Below are 19,057 nucleotides of genomic sequence, written 5' to 3'. Positions count from 1 at the left end.
CAAATGGACTTTCTCTATTTTCAAATGTGGGCAATTAACTTGAAAAATTACCTTGTAACGTGTGAACCAAACAGAACATATACTTTGTGGCCAAAAGTGATAGTGGGTCACGTTTTCATGTCCTCTGGTCTAGCTGGGCAACCTGGGGCATCACTCAGTAATACACTGTCTATGTTCAGATGAAAATCCCCTTCACTTTCATCACTGGGACAAGTTTTTCACTGGCTCTTCTATATTCCGAAAGACGGCCAGGCATATATCAGCCTCTGACCAGCTACATGGTTTTATTGTAAGTGGGAAGCAGGAGAAACTCAGTAAATAAAGCATTATTAGAGTAGTTTGGCAGACGATAAGGCTTTATGAGTTATAGATTTCTTATTTTATTGACACATCAGCATTGATAGCAGAATAAAAAGAAAATGTTTCTCAGTCTGTCTGAAGAATGATTTATGATTTGTAGGAACTCTTAACTCTTGATTGCTTCTGAACTTCTTTTGGGGTTTTTAAGGTGACTGTTTTTGCTTTTATAAATTAAGAACTCTTACAATGAGCAATCACATTGTTTGGCTCTGCATGTTTGCTGTGAATCAGGTCTAATGAAGCAGTTGACCTTTGTTCAGCCAAGAATAGAATGTGAATTTAAAGTGCATATTATCTTAGTTAGACGGACCTCTCCTTTCTTATAACTCAAAATGCTAGTCCAAAAAGAAGTGAAGGCATTTTGTATGTGGCTTGAATTAGAGAGCTCTAAGTCTGTCTATTGAAAGATCAGCCTTCATATTTAAATCTCACCCTGTAAGTTTGTATTCATTGTTTTTAAGTTCCGTGATCTTTTGGGAAACACACACACAGATACACGCACACATATTAACTTGTGGGCTACTACATCTACTTGAACCTTTAGCTCATCTGACATATGTGTGAGATGTGGTGCCAGAAACCTCCCTGGTGCCTTTGCTGCATGTGCAGATGCTACAGAGTCACACGAATCCAGTTCAAAGGGGCTTTCACTCACCCTTGAAATGTTTCCACTGGGGACACAAAACAAAGACAGGACACGCTGGTCTGGAACTTTGATCTGATTGCAAAATGGAAACATATCTGCAGAATATCAAAAGAAGACATATTTTTTTAGTTCACAAAAAGCTAATCAAGTAAAACCTTTATGTCATATTCCAGCAACACAGCTAGTTGCCCTAAATGAGTATGTATGAAAGTTCAGAAAGTCTGGCACTGTTAGAATTTAATATTAGAGCTCATACAAGAATGGATTTTGCTTAATGGACTCCCTGTCTTTGCAATATCATTCAGATAGGATTTTAATAAGTGTCTTTTTTAGAAATAGCTGTTCTGAGCAATGCATACATTAAAAAGTCCAAATTTAAGTAAGTGAGATCAGATGCCAAAGAGGAAAACGAAGAAAATTGTGGGTGTACAGTGAATCAGAAGGATCATGTCTGGCTTTGGGATCAGTGGGTGAGCACATACAGAAATGGGTGGTCAATAATGAGCACCAATGGCAGACCCACCTTGATGACCAACGCAGAACACACAGTCATGGTCCAACAGAGCAATCACTGTGGAAGGAGAACAGATCCCAAGAAATTAGGTTATTTAATATGTTTAAATCTCTGGTTCTGATGTACTATTCCTTCTTATTTCGCAGTGGAAATCCTGACTGCTCGTCAGAAGAAAGCAGAAGAACTAAAGAGACTCACTGATCTAGCCAGTCAGATGGCAGAGATGCAGCTGGCCGAACTCAGGGCAGAAATTAAGGTCAGTTCCAAATGATCACAGCCCGAATCCTGAGCCAGAGATCTGAGAGATCCGATCCCCATTATGTGGGCCCTGCACCCGTAGAGTGCTGCTCTCTGAGGACCTAACATCATATACACAGCTCCCTTTCACAAGGTTGAAACAGAGAACAGAATGGTGAAGAACCATCTAATCACTATATTTAAGCATACTGCGGTTTGAAAGGACATAGTAATACAGAGGGAGGTACAAGCTACTTTTCTTAGTCAGCAAAGACTGACCTAAATAAAATGTATTCAACCATTAATTATAGCTGGGATGGGGGATTATTATTTTCACCATATGTAATTTGTGTGTATGTATCTAAACACACCATGTGAACACACAGTAAGTATGAACCTAGGATTCTAAAGAATGTACAATATATGGAGACGCCTCTCTTACATCCTTGTCTAGCTTAGTTGCCCTTTCACTAAGGATACCACCCACAAGTATGTATTTATTAAATTTATTCAGTTGTAAGCAACAGAAATTGACCTTGACTAACCTCAGGACAAGTCAAATTCAAAAGAATATGAGTGTAGCAGAGCACGATCTGAAGATTCCAGGCCACAATTAGGCAGAGACGTGGGCAGCCACTGGGTAATGCAGGCAGTAGTAATTACCAGACACTCCTCAGGCCACCGTCGCAGTGAAGTGACCTCCAGACGTCCTCAGGCTTTGTGCCACCCCACCGGATTCAGGTCCCAAAGAGAAATTCTGTTTGGCTTCCACTTGGGTCACGCCCACTGTTTAGCCAAGGGAGGTCTGGGTGGGCAGACCCACCAAGACTGTGCATCTTTGAAACCGTCTTGGGGCACAGTTAGCAGAAGAAGAAATGGTTAACAGAAAGGCAGAAACAAGTGTCTACAATAAAATAGGAAGTTACAGTTTATGAGTTCCCCCTTATTCTGTTCTTTTTCCCCAGTATTCCAAACATACACACATGCACACATGCCTCCAGCTTCTGACCTACTTCTTGGGAACTAGAGCACTTTGAAGACACGATTGCCATGGGCTTTATAAGTAGGAATGTCTGCTCATCTGGACATCAAACTAATTAGGTGTGGCAGAAAGTGGCACATGACTTTCCACTCCCCTCTGTTTGGTTAGGCAGGAAAAGCAACAGGGAAATAAGGCCCCCCCACCCCCGCACCCCTTCTGAGGGTCCTGAGAGACTCTAGAGGTCTTTTCTTTCTCACCTTCTCTTCTGGCCTTTGGTGCTTCCCGCCCTAATGCCAAAGTCAGAGCCACAGAGCGGATCTGAGCTTCCCCAGTGTGGCCGACCCTTCCCCTCAGCGTAAAATCCCCAACTGGACTCCTGCTTCAACTCCAACTGGACTGTTTTCCAACCTCTCCCTCCCTCTTATTAGAACGTGAAGTGAGGAATATTAAGTTGCCCACTTCCTGGTCTGTTGTAATTGACTCATCTTTTAAGTTTCATTTCTGCCTACCAAAATCCCACTGAACATAACATGTTTTGATATTTTTGATATTTGATAGTTCAGTGGGGTTAATAATACAGGCTTTGGGGTGAAAAAGTCTAGCTCCTGCAACCTTGGATAAATTACGTATTCTTAGAACCTCAATTCCTCCCTGTAAAACAGAGATAATAATAGTACTGACTTCATAATACTATGATCAGATGAAAATGATACTATCTGTTATGAATTTGGCCCATTTTTTAATGTTTCAGCCCAAATGCTTCCCTAACATAATCCCCCATTCCCCTCAGTGGGAAATAATTTCTTCCTCTTTTATATTCCTAAAGTAGCTACCACATTCTACCCTATATTGTATTTAGTGGTATCTGTTTCCCTTCCCATGTGGCAAACTCTCTGGTAAACTCAAGGAGGAACTGAGTCATAGTTATTTCTGTGTTCCTCACTCTGTCATCTACACATAAATCTTAATTTCAAAGGCATTCGAAATTAATCTCCCACTTCCTTTAACAGCACTTGGAATTCTACCAAGATAATGTTTTCTAGTTACTAACGACTGTTTGGACTTCCTGGTTCCCTATTAAAAGAGAGATGGCTGTCTAGGGAAGGGTGACATGTTTTCTCTTGAGGAGTAATAGTACCTGAGCAGGCCATCGGCCAAATTAGGAAGCCGGCCTGACTGCAGCCCGAACACTTACCACCGGACACGCAATGCTCGAAGGAGGGCAAGGAGTGCTACAAGGTTAAGGAGTCGGACACACGTTTTCCCTGTCTCACAATTGTTTCTAAGCCCCAAGAGAGGAAAGTCGGGACCCACACATACTCCCAGGGCAAGAAGGTGATCGCGTTTCAGGCAGGTCAAAACCGAGTCCAACTTGACGGATCCTCACAGTGCCAGGGCTGGCAAAACTCCCCACCCGGTTAGCACCGTCGGTAGTCGGTAGTCGCAGAAGAGCAGAGCGGACGCGTCTGCGGTGCGCCCCCCTCGTGTCTGTCATTGCGGAACTCCCGGTTTACTTCTCTCTCTTCCAGCACTTTGTCAGCGAGCGTAAATATGATGAAGAGCTCGGGAAAGCTGCCCGATTCTCCTGTGACATTGAACAGCTGAAGTCCCAAATCATGCTCTGCGGAGAAAGTGAGTTTTGCATACTTGCTAACCAATTCTGGATGAGTAAGCCTGGCGCAGCTTGGAGTCGACATCGGAAATGTCAGGCGTATGGTCCCCCAGGGGGCTAAAGTGAGGTCTAACGAGATTGAATGATCTAAGGTCATGACACAAGTCACTAGAAATGTCAAGATTTGAACTTAGAGTCTTCAAATGCCACTGCCCATCAGTAAATCCCCAGGATTTATTAAGCAGAACAGAACAGGTCAACTAGCATATACCTTTTGCAAACTTTTCTTAAGCACTGCCAGATAAACTGCCTCTCATTTGAAATTGCCTGCATCCACAGTAGAAACCTTTACCCTGAGAATGAGTCTTCCTAGCAAGTCTGGGAACCAGCGGCTGCTGCCGCAAAGGGCCCGGCTGCCGTGTGGGTGCGGCTCAGCAGTACCCGGGCTGCTCCGGTGGTTCTGTGCCGAGGGAAGTCTGCACACAATGAAAGACTTCACTCCAGCCATGAGCTTTAGTTTTGTTCTCTAGTAAGCCTTAATTAGAGCAGCTAATGTGCGAAAAAAATATTGGCTGATACTTCTCCCCCTGCTCTAGCCCGCCCACCAGGGAAGGCGGAAAGGAACACTAAAGTGGCCTTAAGGACAGCCACAAAGGAGAAAGAAGGACTAGTGAGGGACATGGAGTGTCCCCAGCTTCACAGTCAGCTGAAAGTTAAGATTTGCTGTACTTTTTTTTTTTTGTCAGAGTAGAAATTGCGTCTTTTTTTTTTTTTTTTCCCTGAGTATAAAAAATATAAGCCTGATCTAAAAGTTACAGAACTTTTAGAACTGGCCACAGGTAGCTTGTCGGTTGGAGCGTCATGCTGTACACCAAAAGGTGCAGGTTCGGCCCCCCGTTGGGGCACATATGGGAGGCAACCAATCCATGCTTCTCTCTCGCATTGATCTCTCTCTCTCTCTCTCTCTCTGTCTCGCCCCCTTCCTCTCTCTAAGATAAATAAATTAAATATATCCTTGGGCGAAGATTTTAAAAAATAATAATAAAAATAAAAGTTTCAGAACTATAGTAAATAGAATATGACATGACTTTGGTGGATCTTCACACTTGTTATGCACATTCAGTCTATTGTATAAATTATATCAATATATTATACTACATATTATAATTTGCTATGCCATACTGCATACATATATAGTAATAGAATTTACTTTTATCATTTCACAATACACGGTTGACTATTTTCCATGCCAATATATTTAACCTATAATTTATTTAAATAAAATTAACACAACCATTCCCGATTGTGGGCATGTAGGTTGCTTCCAGCTTTTACATTAAAATAACCACTGCTGTGAACACCCTTGTTCACATATCTTCAGCAATTATCTGATTTTAATTATTTTCCTTTTTTTTTCCTATACGTTTCCTCCCTTATGAAAGAATCTATCTGTTTGACATCTCCCCCTGCCCTTCTCAGCTTTTGTAAACAGTCTGATTCTCGGTTGGAAGTTTAACTGCCCATCCTAGTTTTTACTTCAGCCTGATGATGAGGGAGACCTTGATGCCTAGTGAGTCTCACTGATCTGAGGGGTGGGGAGGTACAGCTTCACCCAGTGACATCCAGCGGGAGGAGCCATCGCTTACCAAATTCCAAGTGTCCACATGAAAGACAGCCTCCCATGCTGGGGACAGTAGTTGTCCAAGGCCCTTTCCTTCTCATCTTATTGACTGCGCACAGCTACTGAACCAGAAGCAAAGTGGTCTCTGAGCTGTAGGAAGTTAAGACCCCCAGGAAACTGAATCTAGTGAGCACAAGCACCACTGCAACCCCCTGGGATGTTTGCACCGCCACCAGTGTGCCATCGCACCTGACCTGCAAAACGAGCAGACTAGATACACCCCTGTTCTTTCCACTTCTCATGTCCTCTGATCTCCACTAGTCACTGCTAATCCTCTGCAAGAACCAACCCTAGGATTAAGTCTGATCCAACACAGGTAGCAGAGAAAATTGCTTCTAAAAATTGGTGACAATGTTACAATTCAAAGGTCTTGCTTTCCAGGCTGGCAGTCAAATTCTGGTGACCTGTGAAAGGGAATCATGACTTTATCCTTGGATTGATTCCCTCTGGCCTCGGTTCAGCGTAATCACGTAGAAATCATCCCATCAGAAACCACCCTTTCAAAACCAGCATGAATGGTGATAATAAACACTGAACAGATGTGCCTGAGCCCTGCAGGGACCTGTCTGATTAGCCTGCATTGACTTAAGTATTGGAATTGGTACAGATTTGCAGTGGGGCTGAAGAAAATGGAGTTGATAAAAAGGCCAGATGATGTAGCTCTAATGGAACATAAAAGATGCTTTAAGGGCAGCTTTCTGTCTGGCCCTGTGGTCAGGGGATATGTACAACCCAGGTGACAAAATTCCTGACACTCATCGTCACCCCAGTCATGTGATCTCAGAGCAGTATCATGGCCTGCGATGGGCCAAGGGCCCATGTACCTCTCAGTCTTCCTGCATCTCAGCTGGAGGAGGGATCTGACGAGGACAGCAAGAGCGGGTTTGACAGTGGGGATCCACGTCTATGGACAGGGCCGAGGGGGCACTTCAAGATTTCATTATCTTCCCTTGGTGGTTCTTGACCTAAGGAATAATATTAAACTTTCTCAGATAAGTCTTACTTCCTTCAAACGTCTCCCAACTTGGATGATCATGCTGTAATCACAGTTCAGTGATTCTCACAGAAGAATGTGGTGGTCTCCAGGCAGCAAGGTGCCCTTTCAAATGATATCTTTAAAACTAAAAACTTTTCGTAATGGTTTTATGAAGCTCCTGCCAATTTCTCCATCTCCTAATGAGTTACTGAAGCAGCCATGTCTGTGGCTCAGCCCTTAATGCCTCGTGCTTTCTTGTTGCAGTTACACATCCAAAGAACAACTATTCCTCAAGAACTCCCTGCAGCTCCCTGCTGCCGCTGCTGACCGCTCACACAGCAGCCTCTGGAAAACAGAGTAACTTTACCCGAAAGTTGTCCAATCACAACAAGCCCGCCGAGGGTAAAGCAGCGAACCCCAAAATGGTGAGCAATCTTCCCGGCACCGCGGACCTCCCTCACCAGGCCCTGCCACCTAGCAAGCAGGTAAGCGCTCTGGGGAGGCTCTTTGCATTGCCTCCAGGGGTCCAGCAGACCCTGGTCCTTGGGGCCAGGAAGCAACCACTTGTTTGCCAAGGAAGAAAACAGCTACTGCTAGATGCAGAGCCTGCTGGGGTCCCACCGAGGCCCTCTAACCCCCAGTGCATGGCCTGGCCTCACGGTTCTCCTCTGGTCCACACTTCACAGGGGCCTTGCCATGTGGAGGAAGTGGCCTTTGCATGCTCCCAGCAGCATTAGCGAAGCATCCACCTAAATGAGACAGCTCCTCATGCCCTCGAGTGCCACTGTCCCCAGGTCCCCGTCACTGGCCCACATATGGAAAGGACTCACACAGACATGGGAACAGGATTCAGAACCTGGCTCCTGATGCTGAGCAAAAAGAAATCCGACATTTATTTTTTAAGATTCTTTAATTCCCGTTTATGTTTAGCTTATCTGTAGGAGGCCACAGTTGGTTCAAACTACTCTCTCTTCTCTTGGGCTTTTAGCAAAGAGACCACATGTCAAAGTGACATTGTTAATTCTTATCTAGTATGTCCTCTAAAAATACAAGTGTCCAAAGGGCAGTCTTCCTTCTGCGTCTCCACTCTGTCCTTCAGAAGTAATTTGCTCCTTATCATTAGAGAATGAACAAGAAATGGGATTTGATGCTACAGAAGCCAGGCATGTTATAAAGACATTTAAGCTTTCCAAAATGCTGTTTTTTTAACAAGTGTTGGATTTAGTGGTCTTGGACCTTTAGAATTCTCATTAATGGCACTGACAGGCATTTCTCTGGCCCTGAATATCTTCATGGACTTTAAAATTGTATTTTAACAAGGAGCATTTCGTACACACATAGCTTTAAGATCATAATCAAATCTGTTTTTCTTGTAATCTAAATCCATCTTCACAGCTTTTGTTCTTTGCTCATTATTAAACCCCTGTTAAAAGTCTAAAATTTAGTCCCTTTCACAATTTCCTTAAAAGCAAAAGAGGCCAGATTAAATGTTATCTACATAGATTCTTTTCAGCTCACTGTTTTGGATTTTTCAGCAAAATGTTGCAGGCAATGGCTTAGTGGAAATACCTAAGCTAGAACACTGTACACGCCCGGAAGGAAGGACCCTGAGCTGGGCCGTGTGCTTTAGAGTAACCCCTCCTGGGCCTCCCACAGCCACGGCCCTTTCTACAGAGCGAGACCAAGGGGATGAGACAACCCAAAATCTGTCCTCTCCCTATGGAAAGTGCTCCAAGTACTTGAGATCCTGGAATTCTACTCCTAAATGGCCCCAAGCCTACCCTCTGTTGCAACCACTTCCCTGGTGGTGGTCTCAATACGTCCTCTTGAGAGCAAACCACGCTACCAGTCTGCAGACCCCTACGTCCAAAGGGTGATTCTTTGTCGGGGTGAGGACAAAGCCTGGGTGTGCAGGCCGGAGTGCCCGCGTTCACGTGTGCAAGGGCCCCTCACAATGTGTGATGGAGCCGGAGGTGGGAAGACACAGTGTCCAGGCAGGTGGTATGTGGGCCAGTCTTTTTGCTCTTTCCCTGAGCCCAGAATTGGATTGGGGTGGCTCTGCCCTCACCTATACTATATAGTCACAGTGCACAGATTAAGAACTTCACATGTATTTGTAACTCATAAAATTACAAATTTTAATAATAGACATTGGATTTGCAATAAAGGTCTGTGTTCATGTGACAGCCTACCTGTGAATCTTGTCAGGAGACAATGTGTAAAGTGGGAATAGCTTCACCATTTTCTAACAGAAGACCTTGGCCAAGTCCCTTTAATTTATCTTCCTCCTCTATGAAATGAAACAAATAATAGCAACTATATTAAAGGGTGATTGTGGTGATAAACGAGATGGCACCTGGTACACTGTGAGCGCTCAATAAATGTTGGCTATTATTGACCTGAAGGAATTTAAAAAATTTTCCCTTCAACAGGCACAGACATGCCAACCCATTGCTTTCTTTCTACTCATCCCTTTATGGTCTTGGTTGCCGATTTGTTGAAGGTAGCCAGTTTTTCACTTGGTGCTTCAAAATTTGTTGGTTGAGAACTGCAACATTTAGGAGAAGAACGAATTACCTCTGTGAAAATACACATTGCCTCCACCTCCCACCAAGATCTGTTGGATTCACCTCATCCCTGTGTTTACCCAAGATAATATTTCTGAACTATAATATTTATTTTGAAATAAAATAGGAAAAAACTATTTTAGAGAAGAAAAATTACAAACAGAATTTTACATTTTTTACATATAGGCAACAAGAATTTGGATACGTAGTCTGTACCGGATGTCCCCAAAATTTTCATCATAGAGAATCATCATGGCCCTGCTTCTTTCTGTGTTACATTTCATTTTGTTATATTTGAAGTTTACTTTATTTGGCCTGGTTCTTGAATTGTCTGCCTTATATTTCTGTAACCTCTCTTTCAATATCAGTAATCTCCTCAGAGTTTCATTTACAAGACAGCCCACTGTCCTTTTAAGATGGAGGATTTTGTCAGCTTGACCTCATTTGCACGTCGTCATATTCTTCTGGGGTGTACAAAAAGCTAACTGTGGTTTAGGGAATTGGTTTCCCTGCTGTCTACTGGTGTCATCAGTGGTCTGTTGGCATCTAATACCTATCTCTCTCTCTCTTCCTCTCTCTCTCTTTTTTTTCTTTTTTTCTTTTTTTTAATGTAGAATGGGTCTTCTAGCCAAAGACGAAGATTTAATCCTCAGTATCATAACAGACTAAACGGGTCTGCCAGGCTGCAGGGCAGTGGTAATGACGCTGATCCAATGGCGAAGGGCAACAACCGCCATGAACACAGAAGACAGCCACACAACGGCTTCCGTCCCAAAAACAAAGGCGGCAACAAAAATCAAGAGGCCTCTTTGGGAACCAAGATCCCCGAGGCTCCTGTCCATTCAGAAAAGCCCCGCCGAAGGCAGCACGCCACAGACAACTCGGAGGCGAGGCCTTTCCGGGGTAACATCTCCAGGGTTTCACAGTGCAATCTCTGTCCCACGAGAATAGAAGTTTCCACAGACGCCGCGGTTCTCTCAGTCCCAGCGGTGACGTTGGTGGCCTGAGCTAGGAGACAAAAAAGCATTTTTCACTCAGTTTTGGTTCCCTGCCCGAGGTGCTGACCCAATTCGCTGCCAAAAGAGAGTCAATCAGAATAGACAAACCCTATGGGGTTGTGTCCTCCTCTCTTAATCATTTTTACTAATTCTAATAATCAGCTCTAGCTTGCTTCATAACTTTCACGGCTTTGCTTGATCTGTTGATGCTTTTCTCATCAAGACATTGCAGCAATTTAGCCAGGCAGTATTTACTCATTTGTTAGGAAAATCAACATGTGGCTAAAGATCAGAGGCTCAGTAGCAACCTATGTTGTAGCAGTGATGTCAGTCCATTGATCGTCTTTAGAGAGTTAATGTTGAAAAAAAAATTCTTATTGATCAGACAAACATGATCTGCTGAAGACACATGCGCTTTTGTAGAATTTAACATCTGGTGTTTTTCTGAAATATATATATATATACATATATTGCTTTATTTGAAACAAATTAAAATATGCTGCATTTGACACCTGGCTTGTTTCTTTCATTGATGACCACTTTCTTACCAAATGTATGTGTAGTACTTAAAAAAAAAACTTTAGAGACTAGAGGTCATGACACAGAGCTCTGTACAATACTGTTTCTCTTAGGACAAGTAGTCTTTTCAGAAAAAGTAATGCCACCCAATGGCCCCTGCCAGTACGTACCTCACATATACACGGACATGCACCCCAGTCACCTTAGATGTTATGCAGCAGTTTGAAACTTTGGTTGCAAGTAACATAAACCTCAGCTCAGCCTAGCTTAAAACAATGCAAATTTATTGGTTCAGTGACTGAAAAGGCTGGTATACAAGTATATCTTGTGTCCAATTTGATCAGGGCTCTCTCTTATCTCAATTCCCTCTTCCTTTTTAGACTCAGACTCACATTGCACTCAGAATGGTCGCAAATGACCATTGCTCCTAATGACCACCTCACTCTTAAGATTCAAATTCATCCCCAACACTGTCTGGAAGAAGAGGAAATTTTCCCTGATAGCATCCTCATGGAACAAGCGTCTTTCACAGGAGTCCCAGCAAAGGTTTTGCATATCATCCGTCTGCACGGCTGATAGTCTTGTCCCTTATCTAATCATCAAAGCTGGGGAGGGAGCAGCAAATGAGATGTACTAATCAGCAGAGGCTAATCAGGTCCCCCCCCTCCAGAGCTGGGGTGTGGGCAGCTCTCCAGAAGCACATGTGACATTAGGAAGAATGGATACAGGGGAGCCAAACCCCAACTAGCCCCCAGTCCCTTTCTTTGACTGCAGGGCAACTCAGTTTGGACACCCCTTCCCACCAAACTTCCATGTGTCCTACAGATTTGTTCATCTCTTTCAAGTGCAAGTGCTTATTTTTCAGCTCAACATTAACATTTTTTCTGGCAGCTGAGGTTCAGTAGTCCTCTTCCACTGATCAGCTGAGCCTGCACACCACGCAAGCATCCGTTTCTTCCTTTGCCAAGGGCAAGAGGATGTTTGCTCTTTCCGTAGAGGGCTTTCTGAGGTCTCTGGGTGTACCCAGAGATTTAATAGGAATTTTAAATGTTAAGGCACATTCCGGGAAGGAAGGAAGAGTTGTCCGTTCAAATAAGAAAGATAAATGTTCAGCACTGCCTTCCCCGTTTACTCCATCTGAGGCCCTGAATTTAAATTGTGCAAGACAGAAGGACTTTGCAGAAATTGTGTGTGGCAAGATATGTCTCACCAATGAAAAATGTCAGTTTATAAGTGACAGCTTTAAAGATGAGTCAAGTAATCCTTGCAACAGGAACACAATGGGTTTTCCCAGGTCAGGAGTGCACCTGCCTTTGGCAGAGTTGGACCCAGTCACCCTCAACGTTGACTCACTCGCTCAAGTTGCTCTAGGGACTAAGAGGGCTCAAACGCATTCCTAAACGCATAGCAAATGCTCCCAGTTCACTGAAAAGGAACAAAAAACAATGCTAGAAAATGTTCAGACCAGACTATGTGTTTTCCTAGATTTTGCCTTTTTTGTAGACCCTGGGCATGTGAGCATTTACTAGCTTGCATTTCAGTTTTTGGGTGCCAATGTCAGGCTATTAAAATATCCTATTACTAAATTATTTATCTGTTCTAGTGGAACCATTGGTGTGACCCTAGAGATCTGGGTCAAATTCAGCCATTCTTTTAAAATGTTTCAAACCCCTTTTAAAAACCCATGGGCTGCGAATGCTCTCATCTCTCTACTTAATGCACAATAGCCAGAAGAGAGTCTTCTTTCTTGAACATTTCTCTAGCAGAGGTTAAAACATTTCAATTCCCATGAAGATGGAATAACTTCAAATCTCACCTATGTTGTATCAAGACTCCATTTGTGAAATTTAAACCTCCTGGTTGGGTTCCCAATTACATTTCACGTTTACATTTCATTTGAAAATCTCTACATAGTCCAGCTCTGTGCTGGTGAGACTCTCCCGGGGGTGCCGAATGCAGCAAGGCTCAGAAAGTTAAACCCCCATCAGTACAAACCTCAGCCCCAAGAAAGGCCATACAAGAGTTTGGGGGAAGAAACCAGAAACACGCCATAGCCAGTTTAAGGCTCAGTTCATGAGCAGTTCAATTCTGCTGACATCAGAAAAAGAGATTCTAATTAAACATTCTTTGGGAAGCAACATCAAAAGAGGCTAATAAGAGAAGCTGCCAGACCAAAAGTGACCTACATATTTTTGCCAAAGAAAGAGATTTGGGAATTCTGACTCTGTGTCAAGGGCACCCTCACTACGACCCCTGTAGGCCGTCCCTCTTGAGGAAGGTCACCTTACATTCACTTTCCTGTAAGTCAGGGCACACCTCCCATTCAGGGGAAGTAGGTCACCAGGCTGAGTCTATACCCAGCAGCAGCAAGGAATGAAAACAAGAGCCACAAGAGCTTGTGCTCAAACTCAGCGTTTATGAAATGCAGGTTCGCACGAGGTAGAACATCGACATTACATTAATACTCTATCCTGTCCATTATCGCACACAGTTAACACACAACAGTCAATAGGGGATTAATGACGCAGAGTTCCAGAGTCTCAGGCCCAGGCCCAGGAGACAGCGCGCAGCAGGCAGTGAGCCATCAGCGCCTCGCAAAGAAGATCTGCTCTGACGGGTTCTAAGGCCAAAGCGGGATCGGTGGTAGGACAAGCCTGTGTCTTGGTGCAATTGGAGCAGTGCCTCCGGCGGCGTGGAAGTCCCGGAGCTCAGTCACGCAGAGCCTCCGGCAGTGCTAGGCCCCGAGCAGTGTCGAGCAGTGTCTCGTGGGGGGAGATTTGCTATCTCGCTAGTGGCTCTTAAGTCCACCTCGATGAGACCCAAGTCCTTGGCACCCGATTGAGCTGGGAAATTCCGTGGCGTGGGGCCCAGAGCTCCCAGCGCTCTATCGGGAGGTGTGCCCTCTCTGCCGACATTTTGGGTGCACCACCCCGGCAGGCGTTTGGCAGGGCACCTGCTGTGACTTAGTTTCCTTCTTGAACCAAAGTGTCAGCCATCTTGGTTGACAAGAGTGATGCCATTTTGTTTTATATGCTTTATCCTACCCTGACCAGACGAGCGTCATTTCACTGGTCCCGCTCTCTACACTCTGAAAGCTTACGTCTGAGCCTCAATTTTTATTTAACCATGAGAAGAGGGAATCCAGGGTCTGAACAGCTCGTTTCCTGGGGCAACTGAGGAGAAGGGGGAACAAAACAGACAGCCATTAGACGGAGAAACGCCTGAATTGAACACCACCTTTCACTGAGCTTCCTCCTCCCCTCCATCGCTCCCAGCCTTTGTGTTGTACAGCCTGGTTAGAGTGCCCTCTTGTGTCTAGACGTGGTAGGACTGCAGTCTCCCAGCGGACGTTCTGGTGACACCATCGGGGAACTATGTAATGGCACCTTTTTACCACACTTGCTTCAGAGGCCATACCTGAAATTCAGGCCCAGGTCGGTTAGGATTCCAGATTGCTCCCAGGTACCAACAATGAAGCAAAAGAGAAAGACCCAGTCACTTGCTCGAAAATTTCCTAAGGAAACTATTAAATAGCCAAAGATCATAATTAATAACAACAATTTGATTGGCTAATACATTGCTCCAGCTTTTTCCTGAAAGTACCAAATTCTCTTAACAGCTCTCATCTTATGAGAGGAAATTATGAAGAGTTGCTCAGTCCCAGGGATTCTCTTGTTACCTCATAATTTGAAGCACAATTTTAATTCATTATGAGCTATTATAAGGAATTCTTTTTTTCACTTTTGCTTTTGACAACAAGCTTTTAAATCCTAAGGAAGTTTTCTATTATTAGTTTCCAAGAACCAAGTCCCCAGTCCCTGGAGGCAGATCAGCCAAAGCAGCGCTTAATCCCATTTCGGCGGTCCCTCAGGCACCAGCACTCCAGTGTGGTCTAGCCCTGCTATCTGAGAAAGCGCACAGTGGTGCTCTCAGGACTCGAGGTTCTTACAAATCTTTTTTGGTGATTGATTTTCACAGGCCTCCTTGCTTGTGAACTCCGCTTCTTCCCGCGGCTCAGCAGAGCTTTTGGTGCTATCACTAAGTTCAAGTTTCACAGGAGAAACTGCCAAACACAGATTTTAGAGAATAAAAAATTCTAAGCAAATATGTTCATTTGTCTGAGAAAGTATGTAGATTTCTGGCAAAAAAAAAATGACAGGAACAAAGAATTCCTAAAGTATTAGTGTAAAAAGCCTTCTTGTCAAACAGAAAACTACCTTAAACTTTAGATACTTAAATTGGAACTATATTTTCCTAGTCCTAATCTTTGAGAAAACACGTTCTATAAATTGCCATCATCATGTAGCAAGCTGGCCCCTTGACAATGCCTGAGACACAGTAGGTACTCAATAAATAGAAAGAAGAGAGAGCAGATATGGAAGAGTGGTCAACTCCCAATACCCCTAGAAAATTCTGGAATCTAAAAGACTTGTGCAAAATAATCCAGAGAAGATGGGAAGGGAGCAGAGCAGCTAAAGTTCCAACCCTCATAGCAGACTGTCCTGATTCACATTCAGGCTCCACCACCTCTTACTACTGGCTGTCTAAACTTGGGCACATTTCTAAACACTTTGTTACCTCAGATTCTCCGTGGGTACACAGGGCTAGTAACCATAGCAACCACAGAGTAATACGAATGGGGAAGCTTTATAAATTTATATGGGGAAGGATACACACACACACACACACACACACACACATACAAACACACACTCCTTTATACATTTTTTATATATGAATAACTAGTAACAGGGGATTACCTACTAAAGAATACAGAAAAAGCAAATACAGGGACAGTTGAGGCTGTATCCAGCAATGAGGTGGAGTGCCCAAAGAAGGGACAATTTTGGGAGAGCCTCTCTTCTCCTGCCCACTCCTGGCCACAAGGCCGAGATTCTGACTGCACGGGGGAGGACATGGCCGTGTTCCATTGGAGGACAAGCAGCTCACTGAGGTGCTGGGAGTGGGAGCCGCCCCCGGGACACTGGAGAACGAGGGCGCTTCCCCCAGAGGGGCTGACCCACCCCAGGGCCCACCTGCAGGGATGCCATTGAAGGAACTGGGTATTTGGCTGGTGTGCCTGCCAAACTCGCCAGGCAACTGCCCAGGAGTGCTGCTGCATTATCTGGGCTGCCAGCAGGGGACCCCGGGGACTGGATGCTGCCACTGAAACTTTCTGGGGTGAGGGCCCCTGGGGTCCCACGCTTAACTAAGTGCTGCAGGAGCCAGAGCACAGAGACACAGACTAAACTCGGAAGGAGCCCCCTTCTCCTGCAGTGTCCCTCCAATGACAAGGCCAGCTGGGTAAAGACAAGTGCCCGCAGGGTCCAGCTCCAGGATCACAAGCAGGCAGTAAAGAGTGGATCTGGAGCCAAGCAGCAAAGAGTTGGTAACGGGCATATCGTTCAGAGAGCACTGTAAGAACGTTTGGTAAATAAACAATAACTCTGCAGCATACAGAGGCTCTAAGTCTGCCTTACTCATGTCTGGGAATGGAGTGAGCCCCTGTTAACAGGAGGCCCTAATGTGGTGCCCAAGGGCCTGGACTCAAGGAAGGTGCACACGTGTGAATCCGGTCTTTGCCTCATCCTCCCCGACTAGCTGCTAGGCAGCTTCCCAAGCCCCTCTGTGCTTTGGTAAATGAGGATGATAATACGCCTGCATAATAGAGTTGCTGTATTAAATAAGTTACTACATAAGGGCTTAGATGAGTGCATCTGAGTTTTCATTAGTTAGTCAGAAGAGCAAACAAAAATATTTCTAGTATTACACCGCAACCAGAAATGTGAGTGGAAGCTAATAGGACGGGTGGCTTCACCGGCCAGCCTGAGGCACCCTTCCTTTGGGATCATCCACCCCCTCAGTTCCCACGGCTCTAGCCCTGCCTGTGACTGACAGCTCCGACGCCCCCTCATTCGTCCTTGCCCCTCCCCCCCCCAGGGGAGGCAGTTATTTTGCTCAGGTCAAATCACCCAACAATGGTTCTCACCTGGGGGTAATCGATTTTGTGCCCATCCCTCACCCCAAGGTGACACTTGGAAAAGTCTGGAGACATTTTAATTGCCACAGTGGAGGCAGGGAGTACTGGCCAGCGATACTGCTCAACATCCTACAGAGCACAGTACAGTCGCCCAAAATGAAGAATTATCCAGTCCCAAGTGGCAGTAGTGTCACTGCTGAAATCCCTGATCCGGAGGGTACAAGGGAAGTGGAGACAGGGAGCAGAGATGGAGAAGACAAACAAAGGCGTGTTGCTTCACTCCTCCAGCTACACTGGGTTCTTGGTGGGTTCCCTTATCCAGACTGTCCAACCCACAGCCAGAGTTCAGCCTCTGAGGTCCTTGGGCTATTGTGTCATCTACACAGAAGCTGAGTTCCCACATCTTCCAAACTGAGGAATTAAAGGATGAGTTCCTGCAAGAGCAGCTATTGAAAGAAAATGTCCAAAATTATGCTACCTTTTCTTTCTATAACATGCTCTCTGTTTAACAATGAGTTTCTCTTCTAAGCTTCAGGCCCCCAAACTCATTCTTGCAGCTGAGCAAAATTTTATGAATGTAATGAGGGCGTTAGGGTAAACAAAGGAAATGAAAAGTCTGAGAAGCAACATTATAAGATGAAAAGTTGTTAAATAAACAAGCAAGGCAAGAATAATGACTGAAGGATCACCATAAAATTCTGTCTGTCTTAGCCACAACCTTCATCAGAAACCATTTAGCTAACATAAAATGCGTATGTGCCGTCTGAGGCAACACATGTGAACAAAGAAAAATTAGCTTTTCTGTAACAATGTAAACCATGTGTGTCTCATGAGGCTGACAGGGTGACAGTGAAAATGTCCCCTCTGAGGCTGCACCGCCAACCAAATTCCGCGAATATGAAATTCCGAAAACAGCTAGAAACCAATTTTTCTTCTGTTAGCTCTTCCTGAAGTTTCCTTTTTTGGCTGCACTACATGATTGAAATCCTGCATACTAACTGCTGCCCTCAACAAAGAATCACTCATCCACTCTTCACTGACTAAAGAATCAGTAACTTGTTGACAGTTTTCAAGGGAAAGTTTTGGCATATGGGAAAACGACAGTATTTTCCAAAATTAGAACATTCTTACTCAACTTAGGAATACACACATGGAAATCATTTGAAAAATATTTTTCATTTGTTATAGGAGCACTTTCCCTTCATCTTATCAGCTTCATACTTTCTATTTAGTATCTAACCAACATCCTACCAAATGTAGATTAAAGCTATTCAAAGGGATTGCAGGTATAATAATTCTTTATAAGGCAACCTTACATTCATGTGAATGTTAGTATTCTTCCCTTTACAGAACAACTTGTGCATATTCAAAACTCCATTTAAATCAAAGTTTTTTCTATGAACAACTTCTCAGGTAAAGCCAAATGTGACTTGTATGTTAAAAAACAAAGTATAGCTGGATAATAATTATACTGTATTTAACCATACACTGGAAAGTGAATCAACAATTCTTTTCAGTGTTAGCACTTGGTAAGGAAGCAACAGGATTCAGTCTGTGAATGAAAAAGAAATTGCATCAGCAATTCTAGCCAGACCGGAGCACTAAAACAGGAAGGAGGCCAGCCTGCATTTTTCCTCTCTCAGAAGTCAGACAACACTCACCAGCGACCTCACTGGGATCTTGTGATCCATGTCTCTGACTTACTTTAAACAACCTGACAAGTTATGTAACAGCTACGGTCATTACTAATGGTAATTGTTGCCATGAGCAATAATCACAGTACTGAGGAACTTCCACTTTGTTGTGACAACATAAACTCTGCATGGTGGCAAATCAGGGTCCACACCCCCTGAAGACTGCTACCAGATACACCTTCTAAAATACCCGGGGGGTTGAGGGGGACGGTGCGCTAACTGTTCAGAACTTTACTGAAGGCCTACTGTACACCAGGTACAGAGCCGACAGAGGCCCTCTCTAGTAGGAGA

The 19,057-nt window shown here is 44.3% G+C and overlaps 1 protein-coding gene across 10 annotated transcripts in view; it reads left to right on the top strand.

Moving 5' to 3' along the window:
• The window catches only part of SPATS2L (spermatogenesis associated serine rich 2 like), a 159,975-nt gene extending 148,923 nt beyond the window's left edge, over window positions 1–11,052 (top strand). For 9 of the 10 annotated variants that reach the window (XM_054585866.1, XM_054585864.1, XM_054585869.1 and 6 more), the window contains 4 exons: window positions 1,667–1,776; window positions 4,269–4,371; window positions 7,273–7,493; window positions 10,190–11,051. In XM_054585866.1, coding sequence (XP_054441841.1) covers window positions 1,667–1,776; window positions 4,269–4,371; window positions 7,273–7,493; window positions 10,190–10,582 — 827 coding nt within the window. In that variant the 3' untranslated portion in view covers window positions 10,583–11,051. Of the gene's footprint in view, window positions 1–1,666; window positions 1,777–4,268; window positions 4,372–7,272; window positions 7,494–10,189 lie in introns of all 10 variants that reach the window. The other variant, XM_054585872.1, reaches the window with a different exon arrangement.
• The last annotated feature ends 8,005 nt before the right edge of the window (window positions 11,053–19,057 follow it).

This window comes from Pteronotus mesoamericanus, unplaced genomic scaffold, assembly GCF_021234165.1.
Source record: "Pteronotus mesoamericanus isolate MK-2021 breed Mesoamerican mustached bat unplaced genomic scaffold, CSHL_Meso_final contig_90, whole genome shotgun sequence".
NCBI classification, from domain to species: domain Eukaryota; kingdom Metazoa; phylum Chordata; class Mammalia; order Chiroptera; family Mormoopidae; genus Pteronotus; species Pteronotus mesoamericanus.
The sequence above is the reverse complement of the archived record's forward strand: the minus strand, read 5'-3'. Positions and strand labels throughout refer to the sequence as shown.